Source organism: Apostichopus japonicus, chromosome 2 (genome assembly GCF_037975245.1).
Source record: "Apostichopus japonicus isolate 1M-3 chromosome 2, ASM3797524v1, whole genome shotgun sequence".
NCBI lineage: Eukaryota > Metazoa > Echinodermata > Holothuroidea > Aspidochirotida > Stichopodidae > Apostichopus > Apostichopus japonicus.
In genome coordinates this window covers 17125521-17152348 of record NC_092562.1, presented here as the reverse complement: position 1 = coordinate 17152348, position 26828 = coordinate 17125521, and the positions used below count along the sequence as shown (strand labels likewise).

The following is a 26828-nucleotide window of genomic DNA, read 5'->3' as shown; positions in this document are numbered from 1 at the left end:
AAGCCATCGCGCCACTGTATGGACTGAGACATTAGGTGGATTAACTAATACTTACAGCTCCCCGTGTAGGCACTTGCTGTAAAAGATCGGCAAAAGACGTCATCACCCGGGCTTCGAACCACGGATGCAAAAGAGAGTCTCGATCATCAGCTCGTACAGTGCGCCAAGCCATCGCGCCACTGTATGGACTGAGACATTAGGTGGATTAACTAATACTTACAGCTCCCCGTGTAGGCACTTGCTGTAAAAGATCGGCAAAAGACGTCATCACCCGGGCTTCGAACCACGGATGCAAAAGAGAGTCTCGATCATCAGCTCGTACAGTGCGCCAAGCCATCGCGCCACTGTATGGACTGAGATATTAGGTGGATTGACTAATACTCACAGCTCCCCGTGTAGGCACTTGCTGTAAAAGATCGGCAAAAGACGGCATCACCCGGGCTTCGAACCACGGATGCAAAAGAGAGTCTCGATCATCAGCTCGTACAGTGCGCCAAGCCATCGCGCCACTGTATGGACTGAGATATTAGGTGGATTGACTAATACTCACAGCTCCCCGTGTAGGCACTTGCTGTAAAAGATCGGCAAAAGACGGCATCACCCGGGCTTCGAACCACGGATGCAAAAGAGAGTCTCGATCATCAGCTCGTACAGTGCGCCAAGCCATCGCGCCACTGTATGGACTGAGATATTAGGTGGATTGACTAATACTCACAGCTCCCCGTGTAGGCACTTGCTGTAAAAGATCGGCAAAAGACGGCATCACCCGGGCTTCGAACCACGGATGCAAAAGAGAGTCTCGATCATCAGCTCGTACAGTGCGCCAAGCCATCGCGCCACTGTATGGACTGAGATATTAGGTGGATTGACTAATACTCACAGCTCCCCGTGTAGGCACTTGCTGTAAAAGATCGGCAAAAGACGGCATCACCCGGGCTTCGAACCACGGATGCAAAATTGAGTCTCGATCATCAGCTCGCACAGTGCGCCAAGCCATCGCGCCACTGTATGGACTGAGATATCAGGTGGATTGACTAATACTTACAGCTCCCCGTGTAGGCACTTGCTGTAAAAGATCGGCAAAAGACGGCATCACCCGGGCTTCGAACCACGGATGCAAAAGAGAGTCTCGATCATCAGCTAGCACAGTGCGCCAAGCCATCGCGCCACTGTATGGACTGAGATAACAGGTGGATTGACTAATACTTACAGCTCCCCGTGTAGGCACTTGCTGTAAAAGATCGGCAAAAAACGTCATCACCCGGGCTTCGAACCACGGATGCAAAAGAGAGTCTCGATCATCAGCTCGCACAGTGCGCCAAGCCATCGCGCCACTGTATGGACTGAGATAACAGGTGGATTGACTAATACTTACAGCTCCCCGTGTAGGCACTTGCTGTAAAAGATCGGCAAAAGACGTCATCACCCGGGCTTCGAACCACGGATGCAAAAGAGAGTCTCGATCATCAGCTCGCACAGTGCGCCAAGCCATCGCGCCACTGTATGGACTGAGATAACAGGTGGATTGACTAATACTTACAGCTCCCCGTGTAGGCACTTGCTGTAAAAGATCGGCAAAAGACGTCATCACCCGGGCTTCGAACCACGGATGCAAAAGAGAGTCTCGATCATCAGCTCGCACAGTGCGCCAAGCCATCGCGCCACTGTATGGACTGAGATAACAGGTGGATTGACTAATACTTACAGCTCCCCGTGTAGGCACTTGCTGTAAAAGATCGGCAAAAGACGTCATCACCCGGGCTTCGAACCACGGATGCAAAAGAGAGTCTCGATCATCAGCTCGCACAGTGCGCCAAGCCATCGCGCCACTGTATGGACTGAGATATCAGGTGGATTGACTAATACTTACAGCTCCCCGTGTAGGCACTTGCTGTAAAAGATCGGCAAAAGACGTCATCACCCGGGCTTCGAACCACGGATGCAAAAGAGAGTCTCGATCATCAGCTCGCACAGTGCGCCAAGCCATCGCGCCACTGTATGGACTGAGATATCAGGTGGATTGACTAATACTTACAGCTCCCCGTGTAGGCACTTGCTGTAAAAGATCGGCAAAAGACGTCATCACCCGGGCTTCGAACCACGGATGCAAAAGAGAGTCTCGATCATCAGCTCGCACAGTGCGCCAAGCCATCGCGCCACTGTATGGACTGAGATATCAGGTGGATTGACTAATACTTACAGCTCCCCGTGTAGGCACTTGCTGTAAAAGATCGGCAAAAGACGTCATCACCCGGGCTTCGAACCACGGATGCAAAAGAGAGTCTCGATCATCAGCTCGCACAGTGCGCCAAGCCATCGCGCCACTGTATGGACTGAGATATCAGGTGGATTGACTAATACTTACAGCTCCCCGTGTAGGCACTTGCTGTAAAAGATCGGCAAAAGACGTCATCACCCGGGCTTCGAACCACGGATGCAAAAGAGAGTCTCGATCATCAGCTCGCACAGTGCGCCAAGCCATCGCGCCACTGTATGGACTGAGATATCAGGTGGATTGACTAATACTTACAGCTCCCCGTGTAGGCACTTGCTGTAAAAGATCGGCAAAAGACGTCATCACCCGGGCTTCGAACCACGGATGCAAAAGAGAGTCTCGATCATCAGCTCGCACAGTGCGCCAAGCCATCGCGCCACTGTATGGACTGAGATATCAGGTGGATTGACTAATACTTACAGCTCCCCGTGTAGGCACTTGCTGTAAAAGATCGGCAAAAGACGTCATCACCCGGGCTTCGAACCACGGATGCAAAAGAGAGTCTCGATCATCAGCTCGTACAGTGCGCCAAGCCATCGCGCCACTGAATGGACTGAGATGTCAGGTGGATTAACTAATACTTACAGCTCCCCGTGTAGGCACTTGCCCGCGATCCAAAATACGTCACGCTCTCGAGGTACAGAGAACAACCAACCGCGCCACGACAGCAGAAGATATATATCTATGTTCGTTTCTAATACTTAAAGTTCCAGAGACCGTATCAGATCGCGGCAAAAGCAAACTGCGCTGGCCTGGTCCCGAGCCCGCGATCCAAAATACGTCACGCTCTCGAAGTACAGAGCACAGCCAACCGCGCCACGACAGCAGTTGATGTAAATCTATGTTCGTTTCTAATACTTAAAGTTCCAGAGACCGTATAAGATCGCGGCAAAAGCAAACTGCGCTGGCCTTGTTTCGAGCCCGCGATCCAAAATACGTCACGCTCTCGAGGTACAGAGCACAGCCAACCGCGCCACGACAGCAGTTGATATAAATCTATGTTCGTTTCTAATACTTAAAGTTCCAGAGACCGTATTAGATCGCGGCAAAAGCAAACTGCGCTGGCCTCGAGCCCGCGATCCAAAATACGTCACGCTCTCGAGGTACAGAGCACACCCAACCGCGCCACGACAGCAGAAGATATAAATCTATGTTCGTTTCTAATACTTAAAGTTCCAGAGACCGTATAAGATCGCGTCAAAAGCAAACTGCGCTGGCCTGGTCTCGAGCCCGCGATCCAAAATACGTCACGCTCTCGAGGTACAGAGCACACCCATTCGCGCCACGACAGCAGAAGATATAAATCTATGTTCGTTTCTAATACTTAAAGTTCCAGAGACCGTATTAGATCGCGGCAAAAGCAAACTGCGCTGGCCTGGTTTCGAGCCCGCGATCCAAAATACGTCACGCTCTCGAGGTACAGAGCACAACCAACCGCGCCACGACAGCAGAAGATATAAATCTATGTTCGTTTCTAATACTTAAAGTACCAGAGACCGTATAAGATCGCGGCAAAAGCAAACTGCGCTGGCCTGGTCTCGAGCCCGCGATCCAAAATACGTCACGCTCTCGAGGTACAGAGCACAACCAACCGCGCCACGACAGCAGAAGATATAAATCTATGTTCGTTTCTAATACTTAAAGTTCCAGAGACCGTATTAGATCGCGGCAAAAGCAAACTGCGCTGGCCTCGAGCCCGCGATCCAAAATACGTCACGCTCTCGAGGTACAGAGCACACCCAACCGCGCCACGACAGCAGAAGATATAAATCTATGTTCGTTTCTAATACTTAAAGTTCCAGAGACCGTATAAGATCGCGTCAAAAGCAAACTGCGCTGGCCTGGTCTCGACCCCGCGATCCAAAATACGTCACGCTCTCGAGGTACAGAGCACACCCATTCGCGCCACGACAGCAGAAGATATAAATCTATGTTCGTTTCTAATACTTAAAGTTCCAGAGACCGTATTAGATCGCGGCAAAAGCAAACTGCGCTGGCCTGGTTTCGAGCCCGCGATCCAAAATACGTCACGCTCTCGAGGTACAGAGCACAACCAACCGCGCCACGACAGCATTTGATATAAATCTATGTTCGTTTCTAATACTTAAAGTACCAGAGACCGTATAAGATCGCGGCAAAAGCAAACTGCGCTAGCCTGGTCTCGAGCCCGCGATCCAAAATACGTCACGCTCTCGAGGTACAGAGCACAACCAACCGCGCCACGACAGCAGAAGATATAAATCTATGTTCGTTTCTAATACTTAAAGTTCTAGAGACCGTATAAGGTCGCGGCAAAAGCAAACTGCGCTGGCCTGGTCCCGAGCCCGCGTTCCAAAATACGTCACGCTCTTGAGGTACAGAGCACAACCAACCGCGCCACGACAGCAGTTGATATAAATCTATGTTCGTTTCTAATACTTAAAGTTCCAGAGACCGTATAAGATCGCGGCAAAAGCAAACTGCGCTGGCCTGGTTTCGAGCCCGCGATCCAAAATACGTCACGCTCTCGAGGTACAGAGCACAACCAACCGCGCCACGACAGCAGAAGATATAAATCTATGTTCGTTTCTAATACTTAAAGTTCCAGAGACCGTATAAGATCGCGGCAAAAGCACACTGCGCTGGCCTGGTTTCGAGCCCGCGATCCAAAATACGTCACGCTCTCGAGGTACAGAGCGCAACCAACCGCGCCACGACAGCATTTGATATAAATCTATGTTCGTTTCTAATACTTAAAGTTCCAGAGACCGTATAAGATCGCGGCAAAAGCAAACTGCGCTGGCCTGGTTTCGAGCCCGCGATCCAAAATACGTCACGCTCTCGAGGTACAGAGCACAACCAACCGCGCCACGACAGCAGAAGATATAAATCTATGTTCGTTTCTAATACTTAAAGTTCCAGAGACCGTATAAGATCGCGGCAAAAGCAAACTGCGTTGGCCTGGTCTCGAGCCCGCGATCCAAAATACGTCACGCTCTCGAGGTACAGAGCATAACCAACCGCGCCATGACAGCAGTTGATATAAATCTATGTTCGTTTCTAATACTTAAAGTTCCAGAGACCGTATAAGATCGCGGCAAAAGCAAACTGCGCTAGCCTGGTCTCGAGCCCGCCATCCAAAATACGTCACGCTCTCGAGGTACAGAGCATAACCAACCGCGCCATGACAGCAGTTGATATAAATCTATGTTCGTTTCTAATACTTAAAGTTCCGTAAGGTTTGTCTTTTCAAACAATTTGTGTATAAAAAGGTTGACAAAGATAATTACGAAAATTACCGGCCTATATCATTGTTGTCGTGCTTTTCTAAAATAATTAAAAAGGCTTATGTTTAATCGTATTTTTAATTTTCTTAACAAGCATGATATTCTATGTCATCAGCAGTATGGTTTTAGAACAGATCACTCTACTGAACTTGCATTGGCAGATGCTATTGACAAATTATCCAGCAGCTTAGATAACAATAAAACTTGCATTGGTGTATTTCTAGACCTTTCAAAGGCTTTCGACACTATTGATCATGTGATCTTAATGAGTAAATTGCACCACTACGGTATTAGAGGAACAACACTGAATTGGATAGACAGTTATATTACAAATCGTTATCAATATACCTCTTACAAAAGCTCTACTTCTCGTATTGCAGAAATTCAATGCGGTGTCCCACGGGGTTCAATTTTAGGCCCATTGCTGTTCATTTTATATGTCAATGACATCTGCCAAATTTCTAAATTTGCAAACATAACATTATTTGCTGATGATACAAGTATTTTCTTCGATTCAGATATAAATGCAAATTCATTCCACATTCAAATTTCTAATGAACTAAGTAAATTTAATAACTGGTTTTCTGCCAATAAACTATCACTTAATATTGGCAAAACTAATTATATTGCGTTTAATACTTCCAGAAATTTTAGCTGGGATAAAGATATCACCATGGGTGGTATAATTCTAAAACAAGTTTATACTACTAAGTTTTTAGGTGTATATATCGATAATTAGCTTTCGTGGCATGAGCACATTTCTACAGTATGCAGGAAAGCAGCGAAAAGCGTTGGGATTTTATCAAAGTTGAAATTTCTCCTACCAGAGCGCATATTAAAGACTCTCTACCAAACTTTGGTCGTTCCACACATCTCATATTGTTCAATTATCTGGTCTGGCACGCCAGAAACCAATCTTCATCCTCTTATTATTCTCCAAAAGAAAGCCATGCGCCACATTTCACGTGTTGCACCTCGTGAACACACAAATCAACTTTTCAAGAATCTCAACTTATTAAAAGTTACCGACATTTTTCGTGTAAATCTTGCCACGTTTGCATATAAGGCTTGGAATGGTTTATTGCCAAACACATTTCATGATTTTTTAACTAGTAACATTGTGATACAGCACCACAACACACGGAATGCTGATAATGCACATTACTTTTCTTATAAAACATCAATTGGAAGGCTTCGTCTAAGAAATCGTGCAATAAAGACATGGAATTCCATAACAGAGAGTTTCAAAACCAAAGTATCCAGTAAAATATTCAAAAAGCATCTACCCAAAGACGTTATATCCAGATATTAATAAGTCACCCATTCATTTGCACGATAACAAATCATTATCGTAAATATTATCACCATATATAGTATTCATTGATTGTCTAATTATTCTATTTTGTATTGTTATGTAAATACTTTTCTTCTTTCCTTAATACAGGGAGTCTTCTACTTTGTTAAGCTGTTGTACGCATTATGGAAGATTTCCTTCACACTGTAAATTTACACGTGAAAAACAAATAAATTAATCAATCAAATCAAATCAAATAGTTGCTCACACAAATGTGAAACCAAACAAAGCAGCAGGCTATGATGACTTTAAGCCAGGTATTATCATACAAGTTATCCCATACATTGTAAAGCCTTTAACTCATCTCTACAATATTTCTTTTAACACCGGCATTTTTCCGGATAAACTTAAAATAGCAAAGGTAAAACCAATCTTTAAAAAAAGGAGACCCCAGTCATTTTGCGAATTACCGCCCTATATCTTTATTGTCAGTCTTTTCAAAAATTATTGAACGATTAATGTTTAATCGTATATACAGTTTTCTATGTAAATATAATATTCTTAATAACGAGCATTACGGATTTCGTCCTGACCATTCTACAGAACTAGCTTTAGCAGATGCAGACAACAATATTTATAATAGTCTTGATAAGAATAATACCTGTGTAGGCGTATTTCTCGACCTATCCAAAGCTTTTGACACCATCGATCACAAAATATTACTAAGTAAATTATCTTTCGTGGTATCAGAGGAACAACCCTAAATTGGCTAGATAGTTATCTTTCACAGATACCAGTACACTTTATATAAAAATTCTAAATCTGAACTTGCTAAAATCGCTTGCGGAGTTCCTCAGGGTTCTATACTAGGTCCATTACACTATTTATCATTTATGTCAATGATATCGTTAATGTCTCCGATATTGCTAAAACAATATTATTTGCCGACGACACAAATATTTTCTTCGATTCCCAAAATCTACTCTCATCACACAAAACTGTTTCTATTGAACTAACTAAATTTTCCAGCTAGTTTGCAGGAAACAAAGTATCTCTTAATAAAGAAAAAACTAATTATATGGTGTTTAATGCTAGTCACTCATTCAGATGGGATCACAATATTACCATGAATGATAAAATTATAAATCGGGTTAACACTACTAAGTTCTTGGGTGTACATAGACAATAAACTTTCGTGGCGTGATCATATATCAGCAGTCTGTAATAGAGTGGCTAGAAATACTGGTATTACATGCAAATTAAAAAATTATTTGCCTCCAAATATACTCAGAACACTTTATATAACTCTGATTTTAACCCAATTAACTTATTGCACGACAATTTGGTCAGGAACCTATTCTACAAATCTTAATCACCTATGTGTCCTCCAGGAGAAAGCTATCCGCCATATATCACATGCTGCACTACGTGATTATACTAGCCCATTATACAAAAGATTAAATTTGTTAAAACTAAATGATATTATAAGAGTCCAGCTTGCAACATTTGCATATAAAGCATGGAATGGATTGCTACCCGAGGCTTTTAAAGATTTTATATATAGTAATAGACTAATCCACAACCATCAAACACGCCATTGTAATAACGCAAATGTTTTATCCCAACGAAGTACTATAAGTTCTTTTAATCCTCGTATTCGTGCTATAAAAACGTGGAATAATCTCCAGGATAATGTTAAGAATAAGCCTTCTTACTCTGTTTCAAAAGGAATCTCCAAACTGTAATTATTTCTCACTATTGATGGATTTATTCTTGTGTGTGTTTGCGATTAAGATCATTATAAAGATTGTTAGGATTGTTTATTAAGATTATTAATTTCAATTAGCGTCAATACGATTATTTCATCATTGTAGATGCTACTATTAAATTTTCTTTTTCTATTCTTAAGTTTTTCTTCTTTTTTTTCTTTTTGGGGAGTCTCCTACTTTGTAAAGCCTTGCAGGCTTTATAGGACACTTCCCATCACACTGTAAATTGTGATGAAACAAATAAATATACAAATACAAACCTTGTGATAAGTTTGAACACTGGTATGAATCATGTGATGAATCCTGGGATGAATCCTGGGATGAATCCGAGAATGAATCCTGGGATAGCTAGTTTCAGGTTGGTCAGTGGCGTGCGTACAAAGATCGTGTTTCACGAACTTTGCTCAACATTATTAATACTGGTTCGGTTCTATAAAATTAGAAAAAGTACCAAAAAAAGAAACACGAAAGTAAAAACATATCGAGAAAATGGACGACGAGGCAGAGACTTACAAACTCTGGCGTGTTAGAAAGACCGTCATGCAGGTGAATCTCACTACTATTACTAACTTAGCCTAACATTGGTATAGTACAGTATTCATTGCCTTAACAATAACAGTGGACGTATCCCCGTGATGCCTAGCCTATCCTTTCAGTCACATTGTACTCAGTATCAGGCTGTGCAATGCTTTCATGACTCGTTTAAAGAACAGTTATGTCAAAACTTTGTCTATCTTTGATTTTAAAATGTTTGCTCTTCTTTTATTTACTGCTTGTCTTTGACAGAAACGTAACAACAATTAGCACTTGAGGACTTCCCATGTCCTCTTCGAACTTCATTTTCAACTACACAACCGCAAATCCTCAAAACCTGATCCAACATTTATCCTAGGCTAGGTTCTTTGCAAACAACCATCTCTACGAAAATTACAATAGGCCTATGTGAATAGATTTTTACGTAATGTGGATTAAAATAATCAAACTTCAATGTCTACTTTTGACAATGCACAGTAATTTACACACGAATGCTGCACCAAAGAAATTTACTGAAGCACGTGGTCAATTGGACTGCGTACAAATTTGCGTACAAAATTGCAACAGAAACAACTGGTATCAATGCCCATTTCACATTAGCAACTATCAATGCAGAGAGAAGAAACATACTGAGATACATGTAATATCCTTTTCAGGATCAGAGATGTTAGCTTCCAACAAAATTCATAGATTGTCTCAACTCATAACATTTTCTGATTATAGCAATGATTCAAATATTATGTGATAGTCTCAGAAACAATTCAATTGCATCTTTGTACCAAGAGTGATTGTTGTCAAATGTTACGTAGGATGGTATGCGGCAAGGAGTGCACACATATGATAGCCTATACAACAAACTTCGTTATCTCTACACAGGGGAAAGTAATGTTGCAAGTAATTGTACATTGTGAAATACTTTGCACTACAGATGCAAGATGTTCCAGATAATGGATAGGGACTATTAGCCAATCAAATCACGGGAATTTTGGAAAAGCATAATTGTTTATTTTTAGCATGAAAATCTCTGTAATGAGTTGTAAACCCTGTGCCTTGAGGTTGATTGTTATGATATATTTATTTTCAAACAAATTCAATTATCTGTTGGATTGGGAGAAATTTTGGTTCTTGTCAGAAGAAGTTGTGGTTTTTTGAAAGAAATAATGAAAGATGTTCATTCAAAAATGTGTTTTGTTATTTTTTCCATTGACCTATTTGTGAGGGTGTACTAAGGGTTGTTTCTCAAAAAAAGTTTGCGTCCGTACGATGCAAGCAGTTTGACGACTTTGCGACCCTGGCCAAAACATTGCGTACCGGACGCATAATCCTGCGTTAGTACTGTAACAATGCTGCTTTAAACCTGTGGATGTTCAGTAACATCAGTTAGATACCTGGACACATTAACTGAACTTTATTCATAGAAATTGAGCTATTGTATGCTTTATGTTCTGTTATTTTTTTTTCCAGTTATGCCACGACAGGGAATATCTGGTCACCCAAGATGAATTGGACCAAACGCTTGATCAGTTTAAGGAGCAGTACGGGGATAAACCAAGGTAATGTTTACAAATTTATGTTATTGTTAGCGACAATGTACTTGCCAGCACTCCCCCCCCCCAAAGAAAAATATTAATAATAAAAGTAATTTATTAAAAACGTCACAAAAATTTAAAAGGAATAGTGCCACAAACAAGAAAACCTCTCTTTACATGCATTTTAGTCTGTTCAGTAACATATTAAAATTATAATTGGCTATCGTAAGTTATTTTCCTTTTTACGACTCACAAACAGTAAGTCAGTAACCACTTGTAACTCTCAATGCAGATTATGCTGTTAAAATTAAGTATACATAAGATGCACTGTGCAGTATGAGTCACTGAGTGTTTTGTGCAATGAACCATACTCATATGTTGTTATTTTATAATACTAGGCCTAACCTCAAACGATAATTGATGATAAATGACATTTTCTGTACTTTCAAAATGGTGGAGGAAACATTTTTCAATGCTTGTTGGAAATTTGCAATATGGATATAGGCCTATTTGAATGAAATAGGTCAGTGGTCACATCAATAGGCCCTCTACTGTAAACATGATCTTGCACATGCCTGTACCATTTTCACTCATTGAGTCATCTAGTAATTGGAAAACTTAGCCACCTAAGTGGCAGTATTTTTTTTCTCATTTAGTTTTATAGAGTTAGGTATGTTTTCGTAGCTTTCATATCACTAAAATGAGCGCTCATTCTTCATAGTTTCAGTGTAGTTAAAGGCAATTGGTAATTTGATATGAATAACAGATATGGTGGCCAATCTGCCACTAGGAAGTAGATTCTGTTTTCAGAATTGTTTCGAGTCATTTCTATTTACTGTTTGAATTTAAAGGCGAAAGTAGCAATAATTTGCATTATGTCATCAATAAACATATGACCTCATTTTCACTTTTCATATTATGGCACAACTATGTGAAATCTGAAATCTCTTTTTCTTCTTTTTTTTTTTTTTTTTTTTTTTTTTTTGTCTTTGCTTTTATCTTCAGTGATGGTCGACCAAGCAGAAAGGATCTGACCATCCTGGTAGCTCACAACGATGACCCAACCGATCAGATGTTTGTGTTTTTTCCAGAAGAGCCCAAAGTAGCCATCAAGACAATCAAGCAGTAAGAGTTATGATATCACTTAAAGGAGCTCACTCTCTTTTGATTGTCGCATCATATTGGCCAAATCGGTTTAATATTCGCACATAATATGGATAGCCATCATGTTATGAGATCTGTGAGGTTGCAATCATTTTCTTTCTCCCGATTAGTTTGTAACATTGTTTTTATTTATAAACTAAAATACTGCCTACGACTATGTTTAGCATAATTTTTCCTGTTTCGTTTGATCCTTACGTCTAAATTTAACAATTCACGTATCATTTTCATGTTCTCGGGTAATGATTTCTCGCTTTTGAATTGCTAACAGTACATCCTCCCATGTAACATTGAATCGTGGTACCACCAAATTTGTCTCAATTGAACTTACAAGTATCTGGATTTGACAAAAGTCACTTGAGTTTTAGTTGTAGTTTGGTATCTAATTTTGACAAATACTAATGGCAGATTCTTCCATTCCCTCCCTTCTCCTTTCCTCTTCTGACACAGCTATTGTACCCAGATGCAAGATGAGAATATCAGTCGAGCCATCATCATTGTACAGAGTGGTATGACCCCCTCTGCCAAACAGGTGAGTCTCACGTCTGTGGCTTTAGTTTTCCATTAACGATACTGGGACTCAAAGCACAGAAGCAGCCGATTGTTGTCAGTTGTACTGGAACACGCCACCAGACTCGGGGAATAGTTATCCTATATCGCATCGCAAATGCCCTGCAGAATGGTCCCAATTGCTATGCAAACTGTGCAAAGATGTATAGCAGTTTTTGTACACAGACAGAAATTAGTATTTTGCAAAGGAACGTTCAGATCGTTCAAAACTGCTAAACAAAATTTGAGCAGTGAATCATTTTCCCTGAGACTTGTAGTACGAGCTCCTATGACTTACATGGTAGTAGGAATATAGGTACATACAGACGATGCCCCTTAAAATTGCATAAACCTACACATTTATTCAATAGTTGCTCATTGCTTTCTGTAGTACACCCCAATCTGTTCAGTATAGAGGCTTTGTTATAAGTAAATCAGAGCGAGAGGTTGTATGGATTATTACATTCACTCATGTAGCACCCTATTATCCACACTCCATAGCTAGGATATATCCATAGGAAACGTTCTTGTTTGCGTTAGATATATATTATGTGCGTAGGAAGTAGTGTGTTCTTTCGTTCATGAAAATGCATTTCCTAAAGGATAATATCCTAACTGGAATTGAGTCTAAGTGTGATAATAAGGTTTATGTAGATTGTGGTAATTATGAATATTTATATAGCCCTGATGTAGTTCAAAGATAAATGCATAACTATTTTCTCTTCAATGTCGTGCATTTTACGAACATTTGCAGCCAGTTCATCAGAGAAAGATAAGAATTAACAGTTACAATTCATTATAGTTAGTGCTGCCAATTCTATTTAGCAAAAAGCGGAGGCTTTTTAAGCTTATATTTAATGAAATGTAATCTACGAAGTTCAGATATTATGGTTTGGGAAACGAACACAATAAAGGAGAATAGAGAGGTATTGTCTTTAAAATGAATTTAATCTGTGTCTCTTGGTAAAAACATGTAACTTAACATAAATGCATTACATACCGGTATACTTAAAGTTAGGTTAATGCGCGAAGGTACCTCGGCTACCGCTGGGCTCGTCAGGGTGTCACATCCAAGGGAAGTTGGTGTTCGCTCAAGTGACAGGGCGGGTGTGTCTGGAAGCTTGAGGAAGGTGCTTTAAGTAAATAACAGTTCCGGAAGAGAACAGGACCATGTAAGGTAAATAATAGTTCCAGAAGAAAACACGAACATGGTGGTCTCCAAAAGGGAATTAAGGCAGAGTCACACACAGATTGGTTGGCATGGTGAAGAAAGGCCGGAACGGAAGGTGCGGATTTGTTAGTGCTAGGCAGACTTCATGGTTGTTTCGACGTGGCGTGACGTACAGGCTGGTGCCACTGGGAGAAGAGAGCGAGCCACTCCTTGCAAACTAATTTATATAACATTCGGTGAGGATACTCGACCGTAACTTGAAACTGCACTGATTGTGCTCTATGTTTACAAATTAGCATAATAATACTTAACCAATTAAGACGTGCATAACAGCAATTAGCGTAGCAAACCTTTAAAGTAACATGCTGCATCATAACACTTTGCACTTCTTCAGTGTTAGCATACATTTGTAATATTAATATCTGATATTTTGATTCAGAGTCTGAGTGACATGGCACCCAAGTACATACTGGAGCAGTTCCTGGAGTCAGAGATGTTGATCAACATAACAGAACACGAGGTAAGGTGTATAAAAACCAGAAACTGTCTATTGAGAATTTGATGTGTCTTTGAAGAAAAAAAAAGGGATCACTTTCAGGAAACTTGTCAGGAAACAGTCGTTTTCAGTGCATAAATGTAGAAAGGCATATGAAGCCAGTGAGAGACTGTGCATTATACGACTAAGTACTGTCAAAGGGATATTCTGGTGTCTGTACAAAAAAATGCAGGAAATATTTCTGAATCTGTACTTCAAAACCACATCCTTTGTTGCATCTTGCATGATGAAGATAGAGTAAGTCACCTGAGGGGGGGAACGAAAACTAAGAACTTGATAGTTATGATGAGGACTTTAGTTTTAATATATATTTATTAATTTTACATTTTAGTAATATTTTGTGGATGATGTATCTGGCAACATCATTGTGAATGATGTCATCATGGAAAATTCAGCTGACCTTGTGTTTGTTTATCTTTGAAATGTTTTAACTCACATAGTCAAAATGGACAATAAATGCTACTTCTATGATAAAATGTCATTTGCATAAAATTCAATGTACAAACAATCTTGACAGCTAAGCAAACATTTCAAAGGTATAAAGTTTCAAAGACTAATCAAAGACAAAGAGGGATTTTTTAGGAAAGTTAACCTTTTGTGTAAAAAATTTGTTGTTATGACATCACAGACCACCAACTGTGATCCATTGGAGGGAAAAATTAAGGAGGTTTTTTCAGTCAAAATAGGTCCTGTTACTTCAACAATATCTTGAGTTATAGACAAGATATTGAATTCAACTAACAATGTGAAAAATTTTCCTTTTCTATATTATCGTCACATTGCCTCCCACTAGAATATCCTGTGAATGGTACAAGACCAACAAGTTTATTTCTTCAGATTTTCCAAGAAATAAGAATTATCAAACTTGAAGGAAATTAATTTTTTTTTTTTATATGTCTACAATTTAGATAGCCCACATATTCCATTGTAATATCATCTGCTTCTTAGGCAGACAGTCACTTCTCACAGAGTGCACAAAGTGTGTTAGGCAACTGATGAATCTAGCTGGCTAGGCTTGTATAATTATGGTAAGGAACGACAACTGGCTGCTCTAAGATGGGCATTATTTTTTCATTTTCCCTTACAGTTTGTGCCGGAGCATGTGGTGATGACTCCCGAGGAAAAAGCAGAGCTTTTGGCCAGATAGTATCCTTTTACTTTTGACTTAAAGTAATGGTCAACAATATTGCCTCAATATGCTAGAAAGTTCAAGAATGGTCACTCACACTCCAAGTATTTCTCGCTGAGACATTTAATTATCTGATTGAACACTCAATAATATCTGAAAATGATTAGGAGAATCAGATAATTTCCCCAAATTGAAAACTTTCAGCATTTTCTAGTGAGCTAAAATTTTGAACCAGTAATGGTGTCCTCTCCATGGCTGTGTGTGTGTTTTTGCGTGTTGAGGGATTGCTCATGCGGTCTCCCCATCTGGAGTCAAAAACAGCCTCCAAAAACCTGGCCGGGTGCTGTATTTCTGATCAAGTGCCAAATTGTCTCCAGCATTAATATCTTCGATCATCTTCTGGTAAATTATCTTGTTTCATCTTGTGACTTCAGGCATACATTTAAAGTTGCCACAGCTTAAACTATAGTGGGAGAAAGTTTTAACATCGCTAGGTGAAACAATCTGGTGTTCCTTCCAATGCCAGAGGGATCCTGACTGTTTACAGGATTTATTGCTTACTTTAACCATAATCATATGCAAAAGTGCCGGAGCACCACACAAATTTTTATTAAGCACCTGGTGTACTAGGTTTGCCAGGTTGCCCAGAGGACTATTGTTACATGTGACATTCATCCTCCAATCAAGGAATGCTAACAAGTCATGTATTAAAACTGTACCGGTATTAATTATACAGAAAGATAGGCCAAGCATGGGTCACTTACTATTAGCCCATTGCTTTTGAAGATTTTGATAGTAACCCCAAAAACAGTGAACAATTTATGATTCAACTTTCAGGCTGTTCCTATAAAAATGTAGCCCATGTGTGTGGTAATGAAGCTGTTGTCTTATACTCATTTGTGTACTAGTAACAAACTATTGGAAAGTTTGGGAGATAGAGGCAAGAATGTTACTTTCCATGACAAACTCCATAGCTGAAGCTTAGCCTACCACACTAAAAGTAACTAAAATTATAAGCTAAGTTCTTATACCCAGCCAAGTTATGACACATAGCACCTGTTGAATGGATCAATTTAAAACACGAAATAAAACAAAAAGAAAGGTTAGTTACCTCATTACTGATTACCGCATGAATCTGGTGAGAAATTGCTCTACTGTGTTTCTGTAACTTTTGTTTATTAAATTCTACCTGCTCCTATCAACCAGTTTTGTTCTTTTCTATGTCCAAAAAGAATTACAAACAGTTTCTGACATATTCCATGTGACTGCCCTCGATGGATTAAAAGATTACAGTAACTAATGATAACTGGAAGCTGTTTCACAACAACACATATCTGAATATAGAGTTTCTGGATTAGATCAAGCAAATACAAATTTTAAACGCACTTCCATCGTCAGAAGGGTTCCTTCCCACCTGGAAAATATTAAGAGACGATTTCTGATATGAGTTCAGTTTTACCACTATTTTTCAATAGACAGTGTGCTTTGATGGGTTAATTTGTGTGCCAAGTTTTGGTATTTCTCATTAGAGTTAAAACTGTCTTGCTGGTGCTCATAACATCAAAGATGATGAGACCTTTACCTCATATCATCGCAATGATCGCACGTCACATGACCCTTGAAGGTATTCATTCCCATACGTAATGAAGTATAGGAGACGTGGCTTCAGTCCACTTACGTCATATTGAAGAGTTTCATGTTTTTTTTACTTTGGAACAACCTTTAATGAATCCCTTGGTGAATACTTACATGCATTTTAGCAGATCACATAAGAGCAACCACTAGTAGATAATAACCCCAGTCATCGTGAAATGGTGTCGGCTTTTATTCAGTATGTGTTACTTGTTGTTCAACGTTTTTGCTTTCAAACGATTCCTAAACAATACATGAGATGATATTTGAGTATATTACAGGGCAAATGTTCAAAGGTTGTCTGGTCCTCCATATTTGAGTTCGGACAACCCAAAATCAACTTTGGACTTGTAGGTTGTCTGGCAGACCATAAGATGTTTAAATCAAATTCAGATCGTATTTTAACTTTAATAATAGGTAGGTATAAGTGATAAATCACTTGGAGGTACTGAAGAAGAAAAAAGAAAAAAATATTGGTAGGCCTATAATCCTGCTGAGGGAGATTTTTATATTGGCCAAAAGCCTAGTGTTCTATTCAGCAAACTTACATACATCTCCTACAGTGTACATTTTAGTCGTGTTCGTTATCTTGATACATATTTTGCATGGAGAACCAAACCTGGTAAGACCCTGTTGTCCTAGGTACAAAGCCTTAAAAATTTGCCCTGTATTATTAATGTAATAATACCTATGTTTTTTTTTGTTGATCTTATTAAATGATCATCAAATCCCTAATGACGACGGCTAAAATTATGATAGGTTCTGTGCTGATCTGTTAGTTAAATTGAGGGGTATCCCCTAAATTGTATACATTTGCAGGTGAAAAATATCACCATGACCAAAACTTCCCAAGAATTGAAGCCAAGTCAGAGATTGACTTGAATTTTGTTTATGTTTCCTCCTCACATATTTTTAAATACCTTTTAAATCTTTCATTTCTAAACTCAACTCAGATATTTTTCATTTTTTGAAAAGTAGTTTAAATGACACTGACAGGTTGCAATGTCTACCAGATAATCTGACCTCTTCATTTACGCGATACCCGGCACTGATTAAGCCAGGTAAACTTTGGCATTCCTGTTGAACCCACCCCCACATGAGAAACATCTAGTTCTTCATCGACAATAAGTTTCCGGTGACAAATAGGAATATCTGTGTCTCTATTTTAAAGCAGTTGATAACCTTCAATAACAAAAACTCCACTTTTAACAAAATGGGTATCACTTGAGCGATGTTTTGTCCGAGGCCCATGAGCCTGTTGCGACAGTGATTGACAGTAAGGGTTGATTATTTCTCGAGATCTGATAAGCAAAGCCTCTCATAAATATATACCAGGTGTACCGAGGTCAGGATGCAAAATGCATCCTCTTCTCCAATGAGTAATTCGGGTTTGACACCAAGAAAAGTCATCCCTGTGAAAAATTTAATACTTGTTTTTTCGGGGATGGATTGGCTGTTTTTTTTTTTTTTAAAAGCAGAGGGTAGGAAGGACTGTGGCTAAATTTCTGGGGCACTCGATTAATTCTTTTTTGTCCCTTCTTTTGTATTTTTTTTTTCTTGTGTTTGGTGGAAATTGTTTATGCTCTCATCAGTCGAATGAATCAGACTGCACCTCATTCTCCAGTCTAGTCTCTAGTATTCATTTTCATCGCATACATGAGGTCGAGTAGTCGTGGACAGTGCATTAGAAATGTTTCCTTGACAGATGATACCAGCAAACTCAAGGAACATCACTTACCCAAGATTCAGCAGGGAGACCCAATCGCCAGGTACTTTGGATTGAAGAGAGGACAGGTAAGTCCTAGTTCTTTTTTTTCCGAGCTTTCGGTCCATGTATCAACTTTTGCACAATTTTTGGTGAATGGTCAAAAGTTTTGTAAGAAAATAAAAGAAGTCGTGGAATCTTGAGAGTTTGTGTCATGTAATTTCACATTTAAATTAAATACAAATGTGACAACTATCTTGAAAGCATGTTTGTGGAATCAACAAGCAACGTGGCAAATCTTGGTTACTTTGGCAGTATCATGGCAATATAGTTGATTTTTTTTCAAATTTACTAAGTACAGATATATTGTTTTTGATTGAATTGGCAAATTTGTTGATATCGTCTTATGCTAAAATATCTCATCACTGCCATTCACTATCTTCATTACCTCTCAACAATTAACCCCCCCTTCCCCCTCCCGAGACAAGTCTTGGGTCATTTCAAAGTATGGAAGGAAATGTGGGCAATAGTTAATAGGCAACAATCTTGTTTAGCTTTCCGTTCCTGTTACCCAGTAAAAAGTGGAAAGAGTCAAAAGAAACTAGCCTATCCTAGATTGGCCTCAAGTAGTATCCAGAATATATCCTCTTACATCAAGGACTCTGTTGCAAAAACGTGATCACGTATAGCTTTTGAGGTCTCACAAGGTGAAAATTTCCTTTGTTGTTGAAACCAAGATTAAGTTAGGTGCGTCGTCCAGGGGATTTGAAAACCCTGGTCCCTTATAATTGGGCAAAATGGTTTCTATCATGGAATGACCTACAGGATGGATATCCTTTAAGTTATCAGGTGTTGTTTGAAAATGTATGGTACGATGCCTTTGAAAGCAGCAGTAAGTATTCATCTATTACTTTCGTGGGCTAACACGTGGGTAGAACAATATTAGCAGTTTGGGTCTTCTAAGCTGTTCCAGATTAACAGAAGCGAATGCAAAAGAATCATTGCATTATGTCGTCTGCTGAAAATGTGGAGAGAAGCGGTGCAAGGAAGCAAATGAGTTTTCGTTCATTCCGTAAGCCTACCCAGAACTAATTGAAGTAAATATTTACAAAATTCTTCAAAGAGAAACACATTGTTCTAAAACTAAACAGAAGCTAATCGTGTTTCCTGACTGTGAAATCATTTTTCTTGCTTTCTGTAAGATTCCTGTCTCAGTAAGAATAGTGTGCTTTGGTGGAAACAATATGAAATTTATATCACTTCCTGTCTTGACTATTCCAATTATGCCAGTAATTAGCCTTACCCTCTGAAGATAATCCCAGCTAAAAACAAGAACGACAAACCGTAGAGGATGATCCCAAAGTTGTTTTTATTCAACTAAGGTTGGGCACAGAACAAAAAGGTCAAGCGTTCATTTCCATTCTGACGTTAAAAACTAAACTTTTGGGTTGGACTGCTACTATCTGCTTCCTTGGGTTAAGGTAACGACAGATGTTGAAAAAACTTGGGGAAATATGCAACAAAACAATACATAAATGAAAAGGGAAAGTCCCTACAGGTAGCCGTAGCTAAATTGCACATAAGAATAGGGTCTGAAGTCGTTATAAATATTTACCGTTGAGGCTCAATACTTGTGCTGGTTTTTTGTTGTTTTTTGTTGTTGTCAAGAAGGCAGACAATTTCACCAGTAACTGTGGACATTGAATCTGGTATCAGTTTGACTTTTTCTATCTGAAGGACAAATCGTACAGGAAGTTGCCACATTGCAACGATTAATCCAAAGAAATTGAATTGTCTGGCCCAGAAGTACCACTATGACAGCAGTACTAGAATGACTTCTCTCCTCTATCCTCCCCCTCCGCAGTTTTTTCTAGATATTGATTGTGCAATGCAAGACATTACCGGCTGCATTGAGTTTTCACCCTATGCTTTATACATCTTCGTTACCCAGGTTGTGAAGATCATCAGGCCCAGCGACACAGCTGGTCGTTACATCTCCTACCGTTTGGTCCAGTGATGATGTCCTGTGCAGTCTGATAACCTCTCATGCCACTCACGGGCAAGACTAGTATTTACGAGAATCGGAGATGAGAGTGAGTCCTCGGGCTGACAGTCTGTCTGTCTTGGAAAACAGAAAACTGAAGGACATTGTAACATTATAAGAAAGACCAACAGTGTTTGCTCAAGATGATGAATTTTAGACTAGCCAATCAGAGTAAAGCATATCATGTCCATCAGCTGCCTCTGTCTTTGATGTTCCTTTAATAACAATGGACACAGTAACATGAGAGTTTGCCAAGTTGATTGATAATGTCTGGTATGAATGCTTGATCAAGTCGAAGTATGTCACCATTTTGCATCACCATAGATATGAGTTGGTCCTTACATTTGTCCTTAATAATTTAGGTGTAATAAGTTATTCTGTTTAGAATGTTGCTGAAATCAACTCGTGATGCTTGACATAAATGGAGCCATAGTTCCATCAGTTGTTTCACCTTGAAACTGGGCCATTACCAAGAATGTAACAGTTGGATCAAGTCCTGTTCATGCCTTTTAACAATATCATTCAACCAAGCTGGACACTAACTTGAAACAAGTTGATTCATGTCACCAAGTTGCATCACCATATCTTTTTGTTGGAACCGGAACTTTCTACAATACCCTAAGAAGTAATGGATCAAGTCCTGTTTAGGCATTAAACAAGTTCATTCCACCAAGCTGGATACTTAACCAAGTCGATTCATGTCACACCATTGTTCATCACCATAGATATCTGTTTGTTGGAACTGTAAACTTCACCAACACTAGGATATCGTGAGTCATTGCATTAAGACCCCTTGTTACTACCAATTGATGAGGTTATCAAGCTGTATGCCAATTCAAGTCATTGCAGAGCATTAGTCAATACAGATATAGACCTGTTTGTTAATCCCCACATTTGCGGTATCCCCTTTTCATGGTCAAACTGATCCATTTCTATGTGGGAGACCTCACAAAAGAGTTCAAAATCTAATTCCATTATGAGGAATGGCATGTTATAAAGTAGGTACAATAGTAGCTCAATACCTGGTGAACTACTGAAATCTGGAAAAACAAAAAAAAATAAGAAAACTGTTTAAGTTACGAAAAAGTGGAATCAAATGTCATCAGATTTGTAGAATATGGGTGAATGACATTTCCTGCATCATTCAAATAAAGAAAACATTCATCAGGCACTATAAATAACCCTCCCCAGGTAACCCTTCTCATCCCCCACCCCCCCACACTCCTTACTTAATGTGGACACGATTTCAAAGGTACAGGGAGGCCAAATTATTCATCCTCCAAACTGATTTTAGGTTTTAGGATTTAGATCAAGTTTTACTTAACTTTAGTATGTTTTCCTCCTGTCATTTTTCCAACTAAAAGGAGTAATTTGTTAGCCCCCTTTTGTTCCGTCTGCGAAGGCATGCGTGATAGATAATGTTTTCCTGGCAATGAGTATACAGTCTGAAAACTTTCTTTCGATTGGATTTGCTCTTTATGCCTTTGAACAATATAGCTATATCAAAAAAAAGTAATACAGGGAAGGGAACAGATCTATCTACGACTTCCTCAATTGTTTCCAACAGCAACACTAGATTTATGTCCGATATGGGATTTGTCCTGATCTATGTCTGATATGGGGTTTCGTCCTGATTGTAAATTATTCCAAGAAATCAGTATAGCCAGGCCTATTCCAGTTAGACCAGACATTGGCTTTGTCACTTCCTGGTATCAACACGCCATTTTGCTTCTACTCAAGGTTAGCTTAATGGTAGTTGATTCCTGTACATAATCTATTCCGGACATGTTTTCATATTCTATTGTTTTTAAGTTGTTTACTGTATTTTTTAGTAAGCGTTTAAAAAAAAGACATTTTTTCTTATCATTTATATCAGTTTTTCATCAATGAAGATTGAACTGAATACAAAGAGCTTTTGTAAACTGAAAAACATTTTGGCATGAAATTATTGTTTACCTTCTTCAATTGATATTGGTATTTTCCTTTCTCCCTAATATTGTAGAATTGTGGAACAGTAAATATCCTCCAGTTTAAATTCATTAATGCATTCAGTATGATAGCTATTGCCATACAGTGATTTCTGGGGAAGATTCTCTAGCCTTCCTAACACCAAACCTTTCCTTAATATGCTTCCTTCCCCTGCCCCCCCCCCCCACCCCAATGTTGAGTTTGGATAAAATAAAAACAATCAGTAACATTTTTGTTCCGATTAGATTAGTTTGTGTCATTAAAGGCATATCGACCATCAATACAAACTTCGGAGTCCTTCCCCCTCCCCTCTAATTCTCCTTCCTTGGCCCATTTCAGCATTGAGAGCTAGTTGAAGTCCCTTGTGATCTCTTCATTATTCCGTAAGTATCTTATGAAAATGAGAATACATTATTCTTTATCCAAATTTCTATGACCTTGGTGCTGCTACCCCACCCCCAATTTTAGCCTTGTCCTCACCAATGTTTTCAGTATGGTATATTGTCCCATACACCCTCCCCCATGTACTTGTTTGTTCTGCAATTGGCCAACGAGGTTGATCGACTGTACTGTGCCGTGTGGTTATTCTACGGTCCATGGATTCATCCGCCGCTGCACGGCTTCTACGTGGTACAGCTCGAGATCTGCATCATGGTCGTAAGCATTATTGAAAAGTAGTGTGAAGTCAATCCATGTTTAATTCTTCCGATGTTTCAAATTTTCAATGGTGCAAGTGAGTCCAACCCGTTCCCACATCCCCTTCTAGAAATCATCCATATTTTTGTATGTATATTATCATTAGTAAGGATCTACATGTAAAGCAATAAGGACGGTACAATGTCTACAACAACAGTAACAACCTATCAGTACATATTATCTGGCTGACCGTCTATTCGCGTGTTGTAGGTTTATTCGTTCTTAAATATCTGTTCCTGCAAGTTGTTCATAAATATATATTGGTTATACGCGCTCTCGTGGATTGTGTGGAAATGGATGTTCCACGTTTTATTAGTATTTTATTTTTAAACCTGACGAATATTATTGACTGCAAATCATAAAGGGCCTGCAGTGTATCTTAAAAATCTCGATTTGTAGTTAGATTCCGCACGTCGATTGTTATGGTTGTTTAGTCAATTTAGTTGGTAGTTGTTTTTGGCTGAGAGAGAAAAGTAAGACTTTATCAATCAGAAATAAACAGAGAAGCAAAACGTCTTATTGAACATGTGAGGATCGAACAAACGTTGATGGTTTTCCTGATAGATTTTCTCGATATTTTCACAACCGGATGTTTGTCTGTGAAATGATAGTTATCATGGTTCAACAACTTCCTGAAACTAGTTGCTTTCTTGTTGAGGTTTATAAAGAACTATATAGGTTGGAGACATCGTAGCTGCAGGTTCCGCTTTCTGTGCTCAGGAAGAGCATAGGCACCAGAGGCGAAACCACCATGTTTGTACGGGGGGGGGGGGGTCTAAGGGTATGGGGTATATTCCTTTGAGAAAATTTGGTAAAAAATAGAGGGTGGTTAGATGCAAAATGGTGCTATATTTTGCAACTTTTAAAATCATGTGATGTATTTATATCCTGTACTCTATGAGATTCTTTTTCGTAGTATTCTGTCCACCAGTCGGCGGGGGGGGGGGGTGGGTGGAGGTGACTATACCTAGTTGCGCCCTGATGGGTAGAGTACGCCGCCCACAAAATCAGCATACCAGTCCGACTCGAATCAGAGTAAAGCACTGTGGGCATCATTTGCAGGCACAACCCGAAGAAACTGTCTTGCCTATCGAAGTGTTTATTGGGTGGATGGGAGGACACTATAGTGCCAGTCTAGTTTTCGATGGAGAGACAATCAAAAATCTTTGCGGGGCGGGAAATTTTGGAGGAAACTTTTGTGAGTGACAAGTGAGGCGTTGATAGAAGTGGAAATATGTATCATCATGTTTTCATAAATTCCCCGACCCCCCCCCCACCCACACACATAAATACATTTCCGATCACATCACTAACATTACGTAATGCGTTGTGCCTAACTACCTGCAAACAAGGCCCAACTTCGTTTACACGATAATCTTTGTCTTTTTCAAATGCATATACAACTCAAATAAACTTGATAGGAAAATGTATTGAAATACCTAACGAAATATTCGCGCAACCCACGACCTCCTTATAATTGTGTGTATTATTTTCCTTTCACATAAAGTGGAGCTATAGTGTGTTGTCTTTACACAATTGCAAATGTTGATTGAACTATATCCGTAAATGCTGACGAAAACTCGAGTCAAACCCTGAGAGTTTAACAATGATAAGTAATTAATCCCAGTTGTTCCCTCATCAGCCACCCACCTCTCCTCCTTCTGAGGGCAGTATGTATTATAAATGTCATAACTGCTGTTCTAAGGCCTGCTTCATTTGTGATACCTATTTAAAGGAAAACACTTCCTGCATCAAAATCACCCGACCCCCATCACCCCCCCCACCCCATATCACCATTTGTTTCTGCAGGTCGGATACCAATTTCACCATCGATGGTACTCGTCACTTTTCTGAAATGTTCTGTCGTGCCCCTAATTTAAAACGGGAACAAAGCCATATAGATTCACAGTCTTTCTCATCACCTTTCCTACCCGTATACATATTATCATAGAAGATCAGATATAAAAATCGGTACTGTGTGTCATGAAAGGGAAACTGTATGTAGTTGACTTCCACGGCGTCGTATATGAAAAAGCGTATTGGGAGTGGGAGTTGAGTTGACAGGGGAGGTGAGGTGACAGGGGGAGGGGGAGGGGACATGGGAGGTGAGGGGAAAGGGGAGGTGAGGGAACAGGGGAGGTGAGGGGACATGGGAGGTGAGAGGACAGGGAAGGTGAGGGGAGGTGACGGAACAGGGGGTGACGGGACAGGGGGAGGGGATAGGGGAGGTCATGGGACAGGGGAGGTCAGGGGACAGGAGGTGAGGGCCGGACAGGAGGAGGTTAGGCGACAGGGGAGTGAGGGGACAGGGGAGAGAGCGGCAGGGGAATGGAGAGCAGAGGAGGGGAACTTTGATTGGTATCGTCAATCAAATAGTCACGGAAACAAAGGACAGCTTTAACTTTTAATTGATGACATACGTATATGCATGTATACGTGCGTGCGAATGAAGGTGGTAACATGTTTGCCCCTAATATGTGACATATGCTTATTGATTATAAACATGTCATTTGTTTTTGTTCACTGAGATTCGATGGTAACTGAATGTGTCGAATGTAAAATAACGTTTTGTCAGTGAAATAACACCCGTGCAGGTGCCATAATTTAGCTATTTCAGGAATGTTTTTACGAGTCTCTCAATTCACAAGTTATTTTATGAAGTCAATCTGGGACATTGAGTTTACATAATTGTAACATAGTTACGGTAAGGAAGTCGAGAAACACTTATATACAAATAGAAGTGGGCTAAAATAGCAGATAAAATTTCAGACAAATTGATAACGTCAACATGTTTTGCACATGGTTTGCTCACATCTGGGAACTACATTCGAATAGCGTGTATTACCAGGATGATATGAACTATTTAACATTTAAGTGGTTTGACTGTACCGCAACTGACAAAGCAGAATTTCTCAGCCCCAAAACCGTCGCTGCATCTTTGGTCTCGCTTTTCGAATCTTTTACGCAATCTTAACAATTAGGGGTATATAGAATGCGGGTAATACAAACTGGCACATGTCGGCGTAGGGTCCATGGGGCCCGTCATACGGCATGCTGGTGGGTGTGAAGGCGGGTGCCCTGAAGGTTTGTGGTTTCCATATATTACCAGAACTTATATCAACTTCAAATCAGCAGAATTATGGAGTGTAGCCGTAAATAAATTATTGTCAGTGGAAAAATAGAATTCTTTTATCTTCCTGCCTAAGGTTTTCTTTTGGAAATGGCAAATTTCATTTGGAGGGAGCCAGGGAGGAAAACCATGTGCCCCATGCCATTGTGACGTCACTGTTCTTGCCTCCTCTCGATTGCCCCCTTCCCTTCGCACAAATTAGATGGTAACAAATAATTGGGAACACTATAGCCTTATTGGCAAATACGTTAATTGTCAGGTTTAGTATAACTTGTTTTGCACAATAAGGTCTACACGTACAAAGCCATTGAAAACAATTGCAAACTCCCAAATGAGTCACTTTTTGGCACTGAAATTTGCCACAGGTAAGATATTTTCCCCCAAAAAAATATGATACATTGTGAAACAATTTAGCAAACA

General features: G+C 39.8%; 1 protein-coding gene across 1 annotated transcript; it reads left to right on the top strand.

Moving 5' to 3' along the window:
• The first annotated feature begins 8946 nt into the window (after positions 1-8946).
• LOC139980299 (DNA-directed RNA polymerases I, II, and III subunit RPABC1-like) lies at positions 8947-22544 on the top strand. Its single transcript, XM_071991861.1, has 8 exons — positions 8947-9150; positions 10603-10691; positions 11673-11792; positions 12279-12360; positions 13988-14068; positions 15192-15250; positions 18581-18659; positions 20522-22544. The coding sequence occupies exons 1-8, from the start codon at positions 9094-9096 to the stop codon at positions 20585-20587; spliced, it is 633 nt and encodes a 210-aa protein (XP_071847962.1). The 5' UTR covers positions 8947-9093; the 3' UTR covers positions 20588-22544.
• The last annotated feature ends 4284 nt before the right edge of the window (positions 22545-26828 follow it).

Bases quoted from the DNA above. Each gene is read 5' to 3' on its own strand.
- LOC139980299 (XM_071991861.1), top strand. From the start codon at position 9,094: ATGGACGACGAGGCAGAGACTTACAAACTCTGGCGTGTTAGAAAGACC. The intron at 9,151-10,602 runs GTGAATCTCACT...TTTTTTTTCCAG, and splicing joins TTAGAAAGACCGTCATGCAG to TTATGCCACGACAGGGAATA. The intron at 12,361-13,987 runs GTGAGTCTCACG...ATTTTGATTCAG, and splicing joins TGACCCCCTCTGCCAAACAG to AGTCTGAGTGACATGGCACC.